The following is a 20,354-nucleotide window of genomic DNA, read 5'->3' as shown; positions in this document are numbered from 1 at the left end:
AATATCCATGCAGCACATGCCCAGAATGAACAGGTGATGCGTAGCTCCTGGTGCAGCTCAGGAAGAACCAGGTAGTCAAGAGCCCCTTCCAGGAGGCTCAGGCCATATGTCACCATTCCAACAAACAGGGATCCAACCAACCCCCCCCTCTCCACCTCGCAGCCTTTCCCACTGTCACCCCAAATGGAAAGGAGGTCAGCATGGAAGATGTCTAAATTAAATACAGTCCTCCACCACAAGCTAAGAGTGATGAGCTAATCTGTAAGACTGCCAATCCATGTAGGCAGAATCCTATTATTTACTTACCCCCAACCGTAGCTCGAGCGATCCTTAGAGCTCACAACTAAACAAATAGATTAATCACTTTAGAGTACACTGCCCCACAAACGTATGTATGCCAGAAATGCTAATTTACAATCCATTCTCCCAAAATGCTGATGTAACCTCCCATGTGTATTGTGATAATCTGTACATTGACATTTCAAATACTTATATATATTCTTATGAACATAAACAGATATTAAATAAATAATATATGGAAGATAATTAAAGGCAGATTCCTTGGTGGAACAGCAGGACATCTTTCAGGTCGAGAACCCGATTTACTCACGGGCAGGCTTTGCTAAGCTCTTTAACTCAGCCACAACACCATCACCCTGCCTTTGGTTTGGCTGACCGATTCGGGGAAACAAGCAGGAGTGGTGGGCGGAATTCTCCCAAGTCCCCTCCGACGGGTGTGATGGTGGGCGTGCGGGAGAAGAATATGTTCGGAAGCCAAGAAATCAGTTTCACACCAGCGTAAATTTGGACTGGATTTTCCGCTGGTGCCCTCCATGGTGGATTGGAAAATATGCCAGAGGCCAGTGTGAACCAGATTTACATCCCATTAAATGGGATGCAAATGAAGGCCTGGCACTCCGCATGCCAGATTTCCCGCAATGGCAACGGCAAAGCATACTAGTGTGAAACATTCTTGGAGCAACATGGCGTGCAGATGTCAGAACGCATATAAACAATGCCTGGGGCTGCTTCCAGAGTTCAGGATAGAGGCAGCCCGGAACCCGGGAACACCACAATAGTGGGTATGGGGGTGCATCGGCAGGGAGCATCTGCAGATTGGGTGTCCTAGAGGGGGCCCATCTTCCAGCCTCAGAATGTTCCTGGAGATCCATCTTCATTCTCAGGGGATCCACCTTCTTTCTTCAATAGTGGGTCAGTGATGTTGGGCAACTTTTCAATGTGGCACCCGGCCACGACAGGGGTCTACATGTCATCCGCAGCACTGAATATGGCATAAAACAATCAGGTGCATAATTAATGTGGTTGGAAGATTTGGGTGTTTTCCCAACAGCCTCCACAGCAGGAAACACCCCACATTCCCACCCCTGACATGGAACTTAGTCACAAAGGGGAGAAATCTGACGGGTGTTTCTAATCTGTCAAAGGAGGCATTTTACAAGGGTTCACGAGAACTCGGATATTTGAAGCTGCAGCAACCACAAGAATGGAGCAGAGACCTGGAAAGACTACTCCTTGGGCCTCTCACTCTTCACTCTTACCTGGAGATCCTCCTGGAGATCTACAGTGAGGTGATCTTTCCCAATGACAGGACACAGAAGACAACCTCACGAACCAAGTAGGCATGGATAGAAGTTGTGAAGGAAGTCAACAGCAGAAGGAGTGTGGTTCTTCCAAGAGGTGCAAGGACCTGAGGAGAGCTGGAAATGCAATTGGTCGAACTCTGTTAGATAGCAAGCCCCACACTCTGGGTGGGATTTAATGCTCCCCAGGTGGTGAGATTGGAGGTGGCATGGCACGTGTTCAATTGGAAGGATGCAGGCTGGGTACCATGCCACCTTCTGCCTCTACTTGATTAGCCAGAAGGCTTGTAGATGGCATTCCCATCTGAACACTAATTGAGACATTTAAATAGGCAATTAATGCCCACTTAAAAGTCGTCATGCTGCTCGTATTCTACCAGCGGTGCATGGGTAACTTGCCATGCGAGAAGACTGACATGCGAAGGGTGGGGGTGGGAAGTGGGAGGTATGTGTGCAGTGGGGAGGGGTTATGTTCCTCATTCAAAGGCACACAGTGCCCAATCATGAGACCCCGTATTGGGACTGGATGTGGGGGCAAATTGAAAGCCAACTCCTGTCCTTTATTCCAATCCCCTCCCCAACTCATCAGTGTGACCCCTCATGCATCTCAGGCCTGAGTCTGCCAATCCTTGGCCTTTCTCACTGACACTGTTGACAATGGAGAACTCTTGGCCCCTGATTTAATGTCAACCTCTCAGGCTGCATAAGGCTCTGGTCAGACCCGATTTGAAGTATTGTGAGCAGTTTTGGGGCCTGCATCTAAGGAATGATGTGCTGGCCTTGGAAAGGGTCCAGAGGAGGTTCACAAGAATGATCCCTGGAATGACGAGCTTGTCATATGAGGAGCGATTGCGGACCCTGGGTCTCTACTCTTCGGGGTTTAGAAGGATGAGGGGGGATCTTACTGAAACTTACAGAACACTGCGAGGCCTGGATAGAGTGGACGTGGAGAGGATGTTTCCACTTGTAGGAAAAACTAGAACCCGAGGGCACAGTCTCAGACAGAAGGGACGATCCTTTAAAACAGAGATGAGGAGGAATTTCTCCAGCCAGAGGGTGGTGAATCTGTGGAACCCTTTGCTGCAGAAGGCTGTGGAGGCCAATTCACTGAGTGTCTTTAAGACAAGAGATTGACAGGTTCTGGATTAATAAGGGGATCAGGAGTTGTGGGGGGAAGGCAGGAGAATGGGGATGAGAAAATATCAGCCATGATTGAATGGCGGAGCAGACTCGAAGGGCCGAATGGCCTAATTCTGCTCCTATGTCTTATGGTCTTATGCCATGGTCTGAAATTTCCCAAGGCGCTGGTGCTCAGACATGTCAAGGGAGCTGATCCTTTGCTCGTACAGGGTGTGGTGCATGGGGGCCACGTCTCCTTCCCGCTGATATCAGTGACCATCTCACCTGCCCTGTGGTGAAGCATGTGACTTGAGAGGAAAGCAGCTGTTTGACGGTGGTACGGCTTCTGATCTTGGCCCTCTGCAGAAGTGGAAGGTGGAGCCATGTTTAAGGCTGGTAGCAGGGTAGTGCAGTGGATTTAAGTGAAATGCTAGACATGTCCATTGCTTTGTAAGATGTTAGCAATCCCCTGTCAAACATTGAAGTGATCTCTGAAAGATTAAGTGTTTTGAACAGCAGTCTTGCAATGGCTATGGCTGGAGCTCTTCAGTGTAACTGATCAAAACCTTACCAGCCAGTCAGTTTCACTGAAGAAGCTCTTCCTTCTTTGCCCGGGAAAATTGCTGACATATTGGCAAGTTGGATCCCAGCCCGGAAATTCAGAAAGAGGGTTAAAATATTTCTTAGTCGGAATTTTATTTAACTTAAAACTTACCCAACAGTTCCAAGGGTGTTCTCTGCTTGCCTACGATCTCAACACTCTGGGAGCTGGAAATGGGCAGAATGGTGTCAGCATCCTGACCCAGTGTTAATTCTAGGGGTTTAACTCTGCATGCAAGCAAACTCTTTGACTGGGAAAATTCCCAAAGTGTTTAGTTCTTGTTATAGTTAAATCCTAATGAGTAACATATTTATCAAAAATGTTATTTTTGGATTATGCTTACAGTATTCTTGGATCTGGAATTTTGTATGATTTGAGTTTGGAATATTGTGCATTGAAATTCTTACCTATGCAATGTTTAGAGATCTATTGCACAATACTTAATTAGGTCTAACTAAGAGATAACATTGCGCTAATTTTCACATGTATGTTGATGATCCCCGGTTCTATCTCACCACCTATCTCTCTCAACTCCTCCACTGCTGCCAAATTATCAGACGGCTTAGCTGACACCCAGTACCAGATGAGCAGAAATTCCCTCCAATTAAATATTGGGAAGACTGGCCATTCATTTCCTACTCCAAATTCTATTTGTTAGCTACCGACTCCATCCATCTGTCTGGCAGCAGCTGATTGAGGTCAGCTTGTTCGGAACCTTGATGTCACATTTGACCCCAATGTGAGCTACTAGAACATAGAACATATAGTGCAGAAGGAGGCCATTCTGCCCATCGAGTCTGCACCGACCCACTTAAACCCTCACGTCCGCCCTATCCCCGTAACCCCTCCTAATCTTTTTGGTCACTAAGGGCAATTTATCATGGCCAATCCACCTAACCTGTACGTCTTTGGACTGTGGGAGAAAACCGGATCACCCGGAGGAAACCCACGCTGACACGGGGAGAACGTGCAGACTCCGCACAGACAGTGACCAGTGGGGAATCAAACCTGGGACCCTGGTGCTGTGAAGCCACAGTGCTAGCCACTTATGCTGTGTGCCCATCTCATACTAGTGCCATCACTAAGACCACCTATTCCCACCTCTGTAAGATCACTCAACTTCATCCCATTTCAGTTTCTCTGCCCTCACTGCTTCTCGACCAAGTATTCCAACACAGTCCTGGCTTGTCTCCCACATTCTACCTTCCGTAAACGTGAGGTCATCTGAAATTCTGCTGCTCATGTCTTAACTTGCACCAAGTCGCATTCCCCCATTACCCTTGTGCTCACTGACCTGCATTGGCTTCCTATCAAGCAACATCTTGATTTTAAAATTCTCATCCTTATTTTTAAATCTCTCCATGGCCTCGTCCTTCCCTATGTCTGTAATCTCCTCCATCCCTCCAACCCTCCAAGATATCTGCACTCCTCTCATTTTGGCCTCTTGAGCATCTCTGAATTTAATTGCTGCACTACTGGTGGCCATGTCTTCAGTTGCTTAAGCCCCTCCCTATACCTCTCTGCCTCTCTACCTTGCTTTTCTCCTTAAGACATGTCTTAACACTTACCTCTTTGAGCAAACCTTTTGTCATCTGACCTAATGTCTGCTAATGTGGTTCGGTATCAAACTTATTTTATAATGCTCCTATGAAATTTGGTTAAAGTTGCTGTATACATATAAGTTTTTGTTGTGGTCGTGTGAAATAAAGAATAGTGTACTTTATCAGGTATTTCACATATACGTTGATAACACCTGGCTCCACCTCACGCCCATAGCAACTGTACTGGCCTCCCCGAACAGGCGCCAGAATGTGGTGACTAGGAGCTTTTCACAGTAACTTCATTGAAGCCTACTTGTGACAATAAGCGATTATTATTATTAAAATGTCCTTTCCGAAAATTGCATTTTCACATCATAGTTGGAACCAAAAGTAATATAGATTTAAATTAAAATAAAAGCTCAGTGGTGGCATTGACTCCAAAACTGCTAACGCATTTTAAACTATCACAATTATCTCTCACTGCACAATTTCAGGAGACTGCTTGAATTCTTGTTATAATAGGTTGCGAGCTTCAATTCATGCCAATGCAAAAAGCAACCCACAATGACCCTTGGTAACTTTATGCATGGCACTTGTGGCAGGACCTGCCTTTCAATGGTCGCCCTCTTTTGTCTTCAGCAAAATGTGCCATATGAAGACTCCACAGGCAAAATTGTTTCGACTGCTAATTATGCCAAATACAATGAGAGACACTTCTCTGGTGTACGTTTGCTTTTGGATCCATTAGTATAAGTTAAGTAGGATAAGAGTTCAATAGCATTTGCTCCCCCGCACAGCAGAGTTCTTCATTCCAGCTATGCCAGGGTGGAGTAAGGAGGAGTATTCAGTGACATAGAGTGTAAGTGCAACACACCACCCACACAGACAAGTCCTGCGGCGATCGCCGATTGGTGAGAGCTGACGGGGATAAGACCGTGAGATCTGCAAGTCACTAGCTTTGGACCAGCATATAGGCAGTGGAGTTTGATTCAGTCACCTCGTTCTTGGAATAGGAACAAGAGAGCGTTTCAGCAGCTTTCTTCATGAGTGAGCAGCCCTCTTCAGGATCCATTCTGCTCACCCCGCATGGGGAAAGGGCTAGTAAAGATGCCTTAAAAAGAGTCTGCTATGACCCCAACCTAGATGCAAACCCTCATCCAGCAGGCTCATCTACCTGCAGTCAGAAAATCAAAGTTAAAGTCAACTTCGGAACCTGGAATGTAAGAACCCTCATGGATAATGAGACCCAAAGAACCCATGACCAGCAACATGGAGTTTCTTAGGTGAACAATCTACACTTGTTAGCGAGTGATTCCGGCGAAGAGTATAAATTGTTTGTTTCCTGCAGGCATACAGTGCACATCAAAGGTCATGTAAGACTAGGAGCCTGTTTACACTACACTGAAAACATATCCATAGCAATAGATTTAGTAGGAAGAGACTGTGTGTACCACCCAGACTGATACTAATCTGTGAAGCTTACAAAGGTTCATTTCTGAGTGGGGTGGAGTCCCCACTGGCCTCACTCCAGCACAAACTATGCTGCATAAATTATGGCTATTAGAGGGTAGTAACAGCTCAACCATGTCTGTTCTAGTCGCGAACCTCATATACCCTCATTTTAAAGTTCACAGATTGTTGAGAAATACTTTTATGAAACAGCAGGCATGATCTTCAATTCTAAAGTATAGGAAACTTGCAAAAGGGGCTGATTAAAACCTCATTCAAAGAAAGTGAGATTCCAAACCACAGTTCCAGAATCTCTCCAGCACATAATATATGAATTTTTCAGAACAAACCAATATTTATAGGAAGCTGTGCTTTCAAATGTCAAGATACCCTTACAGAATAACGATCTCAAGCATGTCCAAAAAATATTTAGGGAGGGGGGGGGGGGGGTTGCAATTGAAGCCATTAGCAATTAAAATACAATTTCTTCACAATTTTCAGAAACTACTTTACAGACAATGGCTGTGCCTTTCTGCAGGCAGTTTTAAGATTTCTTTTGCCTCATTGAAATATATTTTCAATTAGTTGAAAATGAACTGGAGCTATTCTTATGTCAGACTAATCCAAACACTAGGCTCAACTTTTCTGTTGAAAACATGAAATCATCTACCTTCCCTAAATTCACGACAAACTGAGTTTGCAGATTTCTTCACATGCAACATTAAACTTTGCTAAAATAACCCAAACAAATCTCAGCAGGTGACAATATACTGGCACTTCGTTCCAGCTGGCATCCTTCTTGTACTTCTCCATTCATTTCAAAGCACTCACTTTAACATCAGTATTTAATGGAAACACCACATAAGTTGCAGCAGATAGTTTTAAAGTTCTTTTCAGCAGCACAGAACACAGTTTTTGAATTTTTTCCCAAACTGAGATTAATTTGGCCGACTTCATCAACTTCAATTCTGATTTAGTTGTTCCCTAAACTACATGATTACCATAACAAAGTCAGATGTTAACTGAACTCAGCTTGTGAAACACATTTTTAAAACAGTTCAAAAGAAAGTTCGGCACTTACAGGATAACAGTCTGCGGTACTACTTTGGGAATATGATCCAGCATCAAGTGCATACAGCGGACTGTGGTTCTGAAACACAGGCATCGGCTTGGGCAGGAGGAGAGTGCAGGGAAGAGAAGAAAGAAGACAGTTACGAAAAGGAAACATTTGCGTCCCATCCTGAGTGAGATCAGAGCAGAGGCCGTGCCTGGAGCTGCAGAATCTGAACTGAAAGAGTGAGTGGGGTCTGAGCAAGTTTAAAGTTAGTCTGAGCATCCAATCAGACCACAACCAGGATCATATTACAGCACAGGGAGCAGAGAAAAAATATCCAGCAGTATTATCCACAAAATGCTGCCAGAACTAGGGTAGTCCTAATGCTGCAATTTTAAGACACACAATTGCTAGTACATTTTCTACATAAGGAGAAAAGAGACAGGGCGATTATGGAGGGACAAGAAGGGATTCACTCCAAAGTGGGATCTGTAAATCTTTATAAATCCCACAGTTTACATACTGCAGAGCATGGAATTATCCATATTGCTGACAACATCCATAGAATCCCTACAGTGTGGAAGGAGGCCATTTGGCCCATTGAGTCTGCATCGACGCTCAGATTACCTCCCCAGGCCCACTCACCGGCCCCAACCCCACAAACTGTGTGAAAGTCACCATGGTCCCAGATGAACACAGGCTCCTTTCCTCTTTGAAGAGGAGAGCTGACTGGTGGTGATTTGACCTGAGGATCACCACACCTCAGGCGAGAGGCAAGGTTGAGAAGGTGAGGCCTTCATAATTAACCTCTGTACATCCCTTGACACTAAGGGGCAATTTAGCATGGCCAATCCACCTAACCTGCACATCTTTGGACTATGGGAGGAAACAAGAGCAACTGGAGGAAACCCACGCAGACATGGAGAGAATTTGCAAACTCCACACAGTCACCCTGGGCCAGAACTGAACCCGGGTCCCTGACGCTGTGAGACAGCAGCGCTGCAGCAGTGCTAACCACTGTCCATTGTGTCGCTCCTAATTATGAATTCATCTTGGTATTTAGGGCTGTAAATGGGGAACATTAACCTTTACGAGAAGATATTTTCTCATCCTCCTCTTCTGTCTCAGACCTCAAACACCGAGAAAACATTTTGGAAACTGAAACAGAACCAGGGTTGGGATTCTCCGACCCGGTGCCAGTGGGATTCCCGCCGTGCCGGTCGGGGGCCGTTGACAGCAGCCCCTCCAGCGATTCTCCGCGCCCCAATGGCCGAGTGGCCGATGTGTTTGGCCCAGTCCCACCGGCGTGGATTACTCACCTCACACACGGCGGGACCTGCAAGGTAAATGTGTGGGGGCCGCCCTGGAGGGGTCAGGGGAGCCGACCCCGGCGGGGGCCCCCACGGTGGCCTGGCCCGCGATCGGGGCCTACCGATCTGCGGGCGGGCTGGTTCCGCGGGGGCCTACTTTATTCCGCGCTGGCTCCTGTGGGGCTCGGCCATATGGCCCGGGGCCGGCGCGGTGAAGGGATCCCCGCGCATGCGCGGAAATACTTTGGCCGTTCCGCGCATGCTCGGACTCACGCGGGCCGTTCCCCACTGGCTGGAGCTGCGGGGACAACTCCAGCGGCAACCTAGCCCCCTAGAAAAGTGAGATTTCCTCACTTTCGGAGGCCTTTGACGCCGGAGTCGTTGGCGTCAGTTTTCCTGCCGGCGTGGGGACATAGCCCTATTTGTAGAGAATCCCACCGAAGGTGTTCTCTCTTAAACTTTGGCAATGATTGAACATAATTTTAAGGGTTTATTTAAAACACTCATCATGGGAACCTTAAATGTTAGTAGCCATTCATACAGAATAAATTAAGCTAAATGTAATTTCTAAAGATTCACGGGACAATGATCATTATTTCCTTAGATTAATACTGTAATATCATTTCATTCTACAGATGAATAATTTTAGGACCGAAAGTATATCCATATCTGACCCTTTCTCGACCTTTCCCTTCTTCCTTTGTTGATATGCTGAAATCAATTTTTTTTTACAGGCACTGACAATCCTCTAGTAGTATATTGTTCAAGTGCATTTTCTTCATTTGAGGCTGGATAATGCATGTTGCCAGGTGGTCACAATGGTCAAATTTCATGCTAGCTTTACCTCATGTTCATACATGTAGTCCTTCCAGGTAGCACTGTATATGGATTAACAATAGGAATCCTGGCTTAATTTTGCCCTCCAGAACCAGGATTAGAAGACTAATTTAAGGCAATGTCGCGGTAGTTGAAACATATTAGTCTAATACTGACCAGAGATCAAATTAAGCTTTTCTGATGTGAGTAACTCATTATGCCCTGGGTACTGCATTAACTCCTTAAGTCAGTGATGGGCAACCTAGGCTGGTGAGTGAGCCACATGAGTGGCCCTCCTTCATCTCAGTGGGCTGCAGGATTGAAATTGAGCTTGCTGACTAACCATGACTCAGTGAATAAGATTAAATACATTTAATACATGCCGAATATTTCATAACAAGCTATAGAAAATGCTTAATTTATATACCAAAAAGGCAATCAACGTCAAGTGGTAAAAACAATATAAATATTTATGCTTTGTTTGCACACAGAGGGAGAGCACGGCTCTCACAGTCAATGTTATGGGCAATCAGCACACACTTCACTTCAGGTGCCCTTGCTTTATGTGCGTGTGACTTTGTCCAGATCAGTAGCAAAAAACTTTATGGATGGAACCCAGTGTAATAGGCAAACCTGCACGTGGGCAACGGTCAACAAAATGTCTCCTGGGCCGCACTGAGAACACTTATGGGCTTCATATGGTCCCCGGGCTGTGGGTTGGCCACCCCTGCATTATGTTATTGAGGAACAAATTGAATGTTATTGTCTTTGCACAAAACTAATACAGGAGTATGCAAATTTTACTTTATCCACAAAAGAATACTGCTGTGTGCCTTTTTGTTTTCAATTGTATTTCATTTCTCTGTCATTTTAAATATAGAAATGAACCTTTTTCTATCACAAAATCGAAAGCATGCGCAGGTTCAAAGCTACAATAAGGGCTGGATGGAGGTTTTATTGAAGCCATGTAAAAAATTGAGGATATAAATTTGTATATAAATTGTTGCAAGTCACTTCTACTCAAATTTCCCATTTTTGACACGGAGACTTGGTTTAACGTCGTGCTCGCAAACATAGGGTGGATTTTACACCCCAGTTTTCAGCAAGCAAGAAAATCGGTGGGGATGGAGAATTCAACGGGAGTCACCAAATGGTTTTATGACAACGGGATTACATTTTGACATTGCCCTCACCTCCCGCCAGTGATGAAATCCGGGGTCCCACCAAAAAAGGTCGAGGACCCATTACTGTGCATTTAAATTTCATTAGTGGGTTTTCTCACTGTAATATTCCCGTATGTAAGGATATGCACACCTTAGCATGTTGCTTTACCTAAAGATAATTTATTAAGTGTCCACATGAGAAACACATCATTGAAATATGTTCTCCTGGAAAACCCAGAACATTTTGGGGCAGCACAATGGTTACCGTTGTAGCCTCCCAGCGCTAGGGAACCAGGCACAATTCTGGCCTTGGGTGACTGTCTGTGTTCTCCCTGTGTCTGCATGGTGTTCTTCCGGGTGCTTTGGTTTCCTCCCACAGTCCAAAGATGTGGAGGATAGGTGGGATTACGGGGTTAGGGCAGGGGAGTGGGCATAGTTATGGTGCTCTTTCAGGGAGTTGGTCCAGATTCAACAGGCCAAATGGACTCCTATTCACTGTAGAAATTCTATTGTTCCATGGTTCTAAGACTACAACATTGGCTATCTCAATTGTGCAGCTAGAAGTCAACTCTGGGGAAGCAGCGACATGTTGGTATTGTCGCTGTACTAGTAATCCAGAGATCTGGGGCGAAATTCTCCCCCAACGGCGCAATGTCCGCCGACTGGCGCCAAACAGGGCGCCAATCAGACGGGCATCGCGCCGGCCCAAAGGTGCGGAATGCTCCGCATCTTTGGCGGCCTAGCCCCAACATTGAGGGGCTAGGCCGACGCCGGAGGGATTTCCACCCCGCCAGCTGGCGGGAATGGCATTTTTTGCCCCGCCAGCTGGCGCGGAAATGCGGCGCATGCGCGGGAGCGTCAGCGGCCGCTGACAGTTTCCCGGCGCATGCGCGGGAGCGTCAGCGGCCGCTGTCAGTTTCCCGCGCATGTGCAGTGGGGAGAGTCTCTTCCGCCTCCGCCATGGTGGAGGCTGTAGCGGAGGCGGAAGGGAAAGAATGCCCCCACGGCACAGGCCCTCCCGCGGATCGGTGGGCCCCGATCGCGGGCCAGGCCACCGTGGGGGCACCCCCCGGGGTCAGATCGCCCCGCATCCCCCCCAGGACCCCGGAGCCCACCCACGCCGCCTGGTCCCGCCGGTAAATACCAGGTTTGATTTACGCCGGCGGGACAGGCAATTTCTGGGCGGGACTTCGGCCCATCCGGGCCGGAGAATCCAGCGGGGGGTCCCGCCAACCGGCGCGGCCCGATTACCGCCCCCGCCCAATCTCCGGTACCGGAGACTTCGGCGGGGGCGGGGGCGGGATTCACGGCGGCCTAAGGCCATTCTCCGACCCGGCAGTGGGTCGGAGAATGACGCCCCTGGAGTCATGCTCTGGAGAATCCCATCATGGCAGGTGGTGAAATTTGATTTCAATAAGAATCTGGAACTAAAAGTCTAAAGGTGATCATGAAACCATTCTTGATTGTCATAAAAACCCATCTGTCACTAATGCCCATTAGAACATAGAACAGTACAGCACAGAACAGGCCCTTTGGCCCTCGATGTGTGCCGAGCATTGTCTGAAACCAAGATAAAGCTATCCCACTCCCTGTCATTCTGGTGTGCTCCAAGTGCCTATCCAATAACCGCTTGAAAGTTCCTAAAGTGTCCGACTCCACTATCACAGCAGGCAGTTCATTCCACACCCTAACCACTCTCTGAGTAAAGAACCTACCTCAGATATATCTCCTATATCTCCCACCCTGAATCTTATAGTTATGCCCCCTTATAACAGCTACATCCATCCCACATTGGGGAAGGAAATCTGTCATCCTTACCTGGTCTGACCTACACAGCAAAGTGGTTGACTCTTAAATGCCCTCAGCGATGGGCACTAAATGATTGCCCAGCCAGCGATGCCCACTTCCCATGAACGAATAAAAACAAATCCCAAGACCGGAGAAAACTTTGGAGGTTGAAGTAGGCAAAGTGGTTATTGAAGGTCAATGATAGTACAGTAATGGAAAGGAATGGTTCTTCGACATTAAGATTAGGTTAACTCCTGAAGTTTTTGTTGTACAGAAATTATGCAAAGTACAACCTAGTGAGTCTGCCTGGTAAATAAAAACGAGTTTGTACTGAAAGGAAAATGCTGCTTCATTTGTCCCTATGGAGTTTAATCTTTAAAGGGTATGCGTAGAATGTTATCAAAGTTTTCTGTTCATGCTTAATATCCGAGTGTGATGTCCAGGCTCCAGTTAGTTTTCCTTTCTCAGTGTCCTTATCGAAATTGCACAAAAACATCTTCCTTGAACTTCCTGACTAAAGTTATAAGAGGTACAAATGTTCAACTCATACTCCAGATATTTTGCTCTAGAGTCAGACTGAGATAAGAACAGCTTAAGAGCCAACCCATTATACTTTCAAAAATATTTTATAACTAGTTATAACATGGTAAAGAAGATATCAACTATATATTAAAATAGCATTGTTGACTCAAATAAGTTAATGTGCAACTGCACAGATCTAATTGGTTGTATAATAATTGACTTTCAGTTTCTCTGATTTTTAAAAAATACATTATTCTTATGAATGTTAGTTATAATATTGTTGTGATCCCAGTTGGTGTTATAACTGGACGAGAAGATACTAAAATAGAACCCTGGCTCAAAACACTGTAACTTATAATTATTTTTTTTATATGTGGAGGAACGCTATTTAGTTTTAATTACAAGAAAAAATATTCAGTAAAAAAATTATGATAATATACATGTTTACTTCCCCCTTAGTTTAATAATTGCACAGAGGTTTTAAGATTAACATGGATTAGTCCAGAAAGACGTGCTGTTAAGTAATTTGGACATTCTGAGTTCTCCCTCCGTGTACCCGAACAGGTGACTCGGGGTTTTCACAGTAACTTCATTGCAGTGTTAATGTAAGCCTACTTGTGAAAATAAAGGTTATTATTATTACAAAGTACATATTAATCCACAATGGTCTCATTGACACAAAGTCTCTATTAAACACTTAACACGACTGAGGGCAAATACACTCTCCACTCTGAACCCCAAATGAATGTTTGTGGATGTCTGTTCAGAATCTCCCCTGATGATTGTCACATGAACCTTTCCACACTCTACTCCCAAAAACACACTTTAAAATTTATATCGTATTAATAAGGGGCGTGAATCCCACCCCCGCCGTGTCCCGAATTCTCCGCCATCAGAGAATTGGCGGGGGCGGGAATCGCGCTGCGCCGGTCGGCGGGCCCACCCCCGGCAATTCTCCGGCCCGCGATGGGCCGAAGTCCCGCCGCTGCCAACCCTCGCCAGCCGGCGTGGATTGAACCACTTACTGTATCGGTGGGAGCAGACGGCGCGGGCGGGCTCCGGGGTCCTGGGGGGGGGGCGCGGGGCGATCTGGCCCCAGGGGTGCCCCCACGGTGGCCTGGCCCGCGATCGGGGCTCACCGATCGGCCGGCGGGCCTCTGCCGTGGGGACACTCTTTTTCTTCCACCTTCGCCATGGTCTCCACTATGGATGAGGCGGAAGAGACCTCCTCCACTGCACATGCGCGGGGATGCCGTGAGCGGCCGTTGACGCTCCCGTGCATGCGTCGCCCAGCGAAGTCCTTTCAGCGCCGGCTGGCGTGGCGCCAAAGGCCTTTCCCGCCAGCTGTCGGGGAGGAAATCACTCCGGCATGGGCCTACGCCCTCAAGGTAAGGGCTTCGCCCCTAAAGGTGTGGAGAATTCTGCACCTTTGGGGCGGCGCGACGCCGGAGTGGTTCCCGCCACTCCATTACGCCGGATTCCTCCGCCCCGCCGGGTAGGGGAGAATCCCAGCCCAGGTTTCCCCTAGTGGTTTGCATTTTGAAATCCAGACCAGGGGTGGGATTCTCCCGCAATTGTCAGGATGACCCGTTGCCGGGGGCAAGAATGGCATGAACCACTATGGCATCGGGCCAACCAGAAGTTGCAGAATCCTCCACACTTCCAGGGGCTAGGCAGGCGGCAAATGGGTTGGTGCCGCGCCAACCAGCGCCGAAGGGCCGGTGCGAGTTGGCGCATGCACAGAACCGCCGGCGTGGTTCCGCGTATGCACAGACTGGCCGGTGTGTTCCTGCACATATGCAGGGGGGGTCGCCGGCCTCTGTAGGGCTCCGCCATGGCTGGCGCAGAAGGAAGGAGTGCCCCCATGGCACAGGCCTGCCCACAGATTGGTGGGCCCCGATCGCGGGCCAGGCCATCGTCAGGGCCCCTCCCCAGGGCTGGATCCCCCCACGCCCCCCCGAGGACTCCACTAGATGGCCTACCAGCCAGGTCCCGCCATGTGGGACCATATCCATTTCACGCCGGCGAGACTGGCCAAGAACTGACGGCCGCTCGGCCCATCGGGGCCCGGAGAATTGCCGGGGAGGCCACTGCCAACGACCCTCGATTGGCGCGGCGTAAACCCCACCCCCACCAGGAAACCGGCGCCGGAGAATGCGCCGTCCTCCAGGTATTCTCCGACCCGGCAGGGGGTCGGAGAATCCCACCCCAGGTTTCCAAATGAAACTTTTAAACAAAGCTTCTGCTCCAATTTTAACAAGTAGGCCAGTCCAGGATTTTACACCAGCCCCTTCAGGATTTCTTTGGTTGGACTGCTGTGCAGACTGCGCTCAATTGCTTTAACTCTCGATTCCCAGACTGCATTAAAATGCCATCAGATATTTCATCTACCTCTGAAATCTTCTGTCCCACTTTAAATCTAATTACTGCAATTGTCTTTTTTTTTTAACTCAAAACACTTTGTTTACTCTTCCTTTAATTGTTCTGAACAATGCCTTGGTCTGTGCTCTCTTAACCTCTGGTGTCTTAAATGTTCTTTCAGTCCCAATTCCCTGGTTATCTAGATTGTATCTTGATCCTTTGGAAGCTTGCACCTTTGCAACTACCTTGTCCTGTCCAGCTTCTCTTGGCAGAATTGAGAGTTGTTCAGTCCCCAGTGTCCTGTCTCCAATTGCAATCAAATTAGCGAAACTAAAGCTTAAGAGCTTCTCAACCTTATAAGGCCCCAATTGTGAAACAAACCCTGCTGGTTTATTTATTCTTCATGTTGTAGCCCTCTCTAAGCACAATAGAAAAACAGCTGGAACTTAACCAACCCCCACATATACAAACACCTTTGTCCAGCATGAACTTAACTATAGGATTTACCCTTCCAGGCACAGAACATTAAATTACACCCATTTAAAATGTCTAATGTTTACCAATACAAATATAAATCCCTTAAAACTATCTTTGTTTTCCTAACACTGTCAAATAAAATCATACCATGAAATCACTTTTCTATCTTGTGGGGACCACAGATTTTCTTATCAGGGAATTATCAGAATTTTGCTCATATTTCTTTGGTTTGAATAATGTCTTTCTCCATTGCCTTGGAGACGTTTGTTGTAGTAATAATGAGGCTCCACTAGATCTTTAGAAGAATACTTGCATAATTCAGTTAAACCTAGTAAGGTTCATTCATAGCACTTTAAACATGGATTGTTATATGACAGCATGCAGTATTAAAAACTTTCCAACATGTGGAGCTAGCATAGCTTTGTTGTATATTTCATTTTGAATTCAAGCAGAGTTAGAATATGTTAGTACAGTTTGAAAATGCATGACCCAAACTTATGAATTTGTACTCTCAAAACAAACAAAAAAGGCAAAGGTAAAAAATGTAATAATTAACCTTGGTAAAGTTGCGAACAAGTTTTGGCCAAAATTGATCATGAGCACAGATAGTCACAGGACTATGAAAATAGAAATTGTTCAATAAAGTTGCAACTAAAATTATTTGTATCTTCTTAAGAGTTAAAGTTGCAACCTACTTCAGACTATAAAGACAGTTCTACTGACATATCTATACAGTGACGCCACTGAAATCAGATACAGCATATGCTGATATTGTGCAACATTTGCCACATTGAAGGAGTACAGACAGCCAGGTGCAAAAAGATGGGAGTGCAAACAGTTGTGAACAATAGCAGCAGCACAATGTAACTTGATAAGTTATCTCCCATAATCAGTTCTGCCAGTAGCAATAAAGGCTAATCGCTCTTTAACCACAGATATTGTGTAATAGTAACTGCCAACTTTCATTAAACTAAGTTACATCAGAATCATGTCAGAGCAGTTACATATGTTTGCACACAGAGGAGCAAAAAGGTTACAATAATAATTTTTTAATTAGTTTTAGGCACTTCAGAGGAAGCACTGGGATGGCACAGTGGTTAGCACTGCTGCCTCACAGCTCCAGGGACCTGGGTTCAATTCCGGCTCGGGTGACCGTCTGTGTGGAGTTTGCACTTTCACCTCGTGTCTGGGTGTGTTTCCTCCGGATGCTCTGGTTTCCTCCCACAGTCCAAAGATATGCAGGTTAAATGGTTTGGCCATGTTAAATTGCCCTTAGTGTCCAAACTGTTAGGTGGGGCTATGGGTTACAGGGGTATGGTCAGGTCGGGATGTGGGCAAGGTAGTGACAGGCCATAGGTAGGTTACTCTTTCCAAGGGTCGGTGCAGACTCGATGGGCTGAATGGCCTCCTTCTGCTCTGTAGAGATTCTATGATTCTATCTCAGGGATACATATCCTTGTTAATATTCAGTACCATCACAGTTTGCCAAGTATGGATTCATAACTTACATGTCCAAACTATTTGTCATATTGTACCTTCGTTAATATCTCAATGGCAGACAGACTCGGAATGCCAACACTATCCAATTATGTTGCAATAAATCCTGTGTTATCTATTCTTGCGTCTAGAGATTTTCTGCAATTCTTTAAATCATATAAGAACAATGTACCGATGATACCATTAAGATTGCATTAATTCCTGGTTAAAATCACCGGAGTAAAATATCTGATTATTATGTGGTTATGAATAATTTCAATACTTTAAATGAAGGGTGAGGTCAGCAATAATACAAAGATTCACCCTCCAGCAACAGCAGCACTCCGTGGTGTTGCCACACCACCAACATCCGGGAAGCCATTGAGAGTTTCCCATGGTTTTGGTGGTCTCGTATCTCCTTTGGCACCCTTTCTGGGGGTAGTAAATTTCCGGTTCAGAAGTTGGCCATTAATTGGCCCTTTAAGTGATTTAACTGGCTTCCCACCTGCGGTTAGTGGGCTGGTATGAGCGACTGCCATTCTCTCCATTGCGAATGTCCTGCGGCAGCAGGAAAACATTGGGCTGTAGCCCATCCCACTGCCTTCCTTGACCATTTTATGAGGCTGCCCTCCTCCCAGCTCCTCTCCCAAGGCCTGGTGAAAAGTGGAGTATATTCATTTCAGAATTCCAGCACCTGCAGTATTTTGCTCTTGAACAACTACCTTTTGCCTAGATGCAGCAGTTTTCAAAATGAAATCATCTTTAAGCTTGTAAAATATATATTTAACGTATGTGAATTTCAATCCCGTTTTCCTGTAAATGGGTCTCAAACTATTTTGGGTGAAATAATGTGAGAGAATAAAATATTAGATTTTTCTTTAAAAGGAACATTGTTGCCACATTGGGAAGTTTTCTAGCAGGAAAATTTTATTTGAACAAGCAAAACAACACTGCACTGCAAGCTAAAACATCACACAAAATGGAAGCTTGTTGATTGCCATCACACACTTTTATAAAGACCTTTTCTTAGATTTTAAAATCAAATAGAAGCATTTACCTATATTTACCAAAAGCTGGTGAGGTGACTTGCATCATTTTATTTCCACTTGTTTTATTTTTCTTGAACTTCAATACTTCTCCTGAAGGCAGCCGATCATTATTCAGCTGAACTGGTACCACCCAAAAGCAATTTTTAATTTGAGACCTTGGGCAGAGATAATAACAAGCAAGACAATCAAATATTAAAAGCAAGAGCGGCACAGTGATTAGCACTGCTGCCTTACGGTGCCAAGAACCCGGGTTCGATCCCAGGTCACTGTTCATGTGGAGCTTGTATATTCTCCCCTGTGTGGGTCTCACCCCACAACACAAAGATGTTCAGGGTAGGTGGATCGGCCATGCTAAATTGCCGCTTAATTGGAAGAAAAATAATCGAGTACGCTAACATTGTAAAAAAACATTAAAATCATTACAGCTGAACTGAATCCTTCCTTGCCTGCAGTCCACACAATCTTTTAGCATGGATCACTGGATAGTAATCAAGAGCAGGTTAGTGTTACCCCGTAGAATCTAGAGCTATTTTGAAATCAGTGGCCTTTAATCAGGATTAATTTTTTTGTAAACTGCTTTCATGGCACATTAAATGCAATGTAAAAGTTCCATGACGACAAAGGCAAGTGGAGCAAAATAGCTCAGATAGCACAATATCTAATGTAAACATTTATAAATATTGATGTTTGGGTAGATACTTAAATATTTACAATTATGGCACTAGCTGTTAATAAAGGAAACATATTCCAAACATGTTTGCAATTTTATTAAATCCTTCTGTAAATGTTATCAAAGCCAACACTGCCCTCTGCAGGTAGACTTTGGGACCAACTGTTTTGGATAGCCAACCCCACAAATTTGGATTTGGTTTATTGGTGTTTTTATCCCATTTTCATTTTTACACTTTCAGTTTTCTTTTTTGGGATAACAGAATAATATGGAAAACGATTATAGATGAACCAGAACCTGTCAATTTTCCTTCACTGATCCAGGATTAGATTATCAAATGCCCAGAATGGAGGGGTTGGTGGGAATGAATGCAGGAGCAGTTTGACAATGACACTTCCGGAGAGCAGAATCTTGCTGCCTCCTGAATGCGACCAAATTTTCAAAGGGAGGGCAGAAAGGGGAGATTTTGAAACCCACATGCCTCCAATTAGTTGTTCATTGAGTTCGTTGATGAGCTGATTGACAGGCCTCAGAGAGGCAGAATTGGACTTTCAATTGGGAGGCATGGGGGATGCGCAGTGTTTGGGACATGTCAGGGTGCAGCCAGCGAGCACACAGTGGGAAGCCATAAGGACTAATGGATGCACATTTAAAAGAGGGAGAATAAAGCAGCTGCACAACCAGTCACATACGTGCCATCGCTGATTGTGATAGAGGCTTGCATTAGTCAACAGTAAGAGGTAGGAACCCTCAGAGGGGTGTCAGGCTGCTATCATTATCTGGGCAAAGGAGACCAGATGATGCCAGCTGAGGGAGTTGAAATGGGAGTGGACCGGGGCACTGACTGGTCAGGAGGATGCCAAAGGAGCACAGAGATAAGAAGGCACTATCCAAGTAGAATCAACTACCTTCAAATGACAGAACATCAGTCCGTGCAGTTGGTCTTGGATATTTGCACTCTGGTCCACAATCACCTGGTGTCTGGCCCCCATGTAGCCCCCCCATCTGTGGCAGAATAAAGAGGTGCACATTTAAGAAAGAAATGAGGATGAATGTCTCCTCCAGAGGATTGTTAATGTTTGGAATTCTCTTCCACAGATAGCAGTGGATCATTGAATATAAAGCCGAGTTAAATTTTTGATCGACAGCGAGTTGAGGCCACAGTCAGATTAGCCCTGATTTTATTGAATGCGGAGCATGCTGGTTCAGTGGACTGAATGAACTACTTCAAACATTTTGTTCTCGGCATCCACTTCTGCAAACCAGCCATCCATTGTGACCCACGCCAGCTGACCTTCGCGACACACGGCACATTCACTTACCTTTAATGTGAAAGAGGAGCCTGCTTGATCTTCAC

The 20,354-nt window shown here is 45.8% G+C and overlaps 1 protein-coding gene across 4 annotated transcripts in view; it reads right to left on the bottom strand.

Annotated features, from left to right (window-relative positions):
* LOC140385541 (peroxidasin homolog) overlaps positions 1–7,604 on the bottom strand; it is a 757,374-nt gene extending 749,770 nt beyond the window's left edge. For all 4 annotated transcript variants that reach the window (XM_072467791.1, XM_072467793.1, XM_072467792.1 and 1 more), the window contains exon 1: positions 7,393–7,604. In XM_072467791.1, coding sequence (XP_072323892.1) covers positions 7,393–7,550 — 158 coding nt within the window. In that variant the 5' untranslated portion in view covers positions 7,551–7,604. The remainder of the gene's footprint in view (positions 1–7,392) is intronic.
* Between the last annotated feature and the right edge of the window lie 12,750 nt (positions 7,605–20,354).

Source organism: Scyliorhinus torazame, chromosome 11, assembly GCF_047496885.1.
Source record: "Scyliorhinus torazame isolate Kashiwa2021f chromosome 11, sScyTor2.1, whole genome shotgun sequence".
Lineage (NCBI taxonomy): Eukaryota > Metazoa > Chordata > Chondrichthyes > Carcharhiniformes > Scyliorhinidae > Scyliorhinus > Scyliorhinus torazame.
Note: the sequence above shows the minus strand (reverse complement) of the source record. Positions and strands in the feature narration are given on the sequence as shown.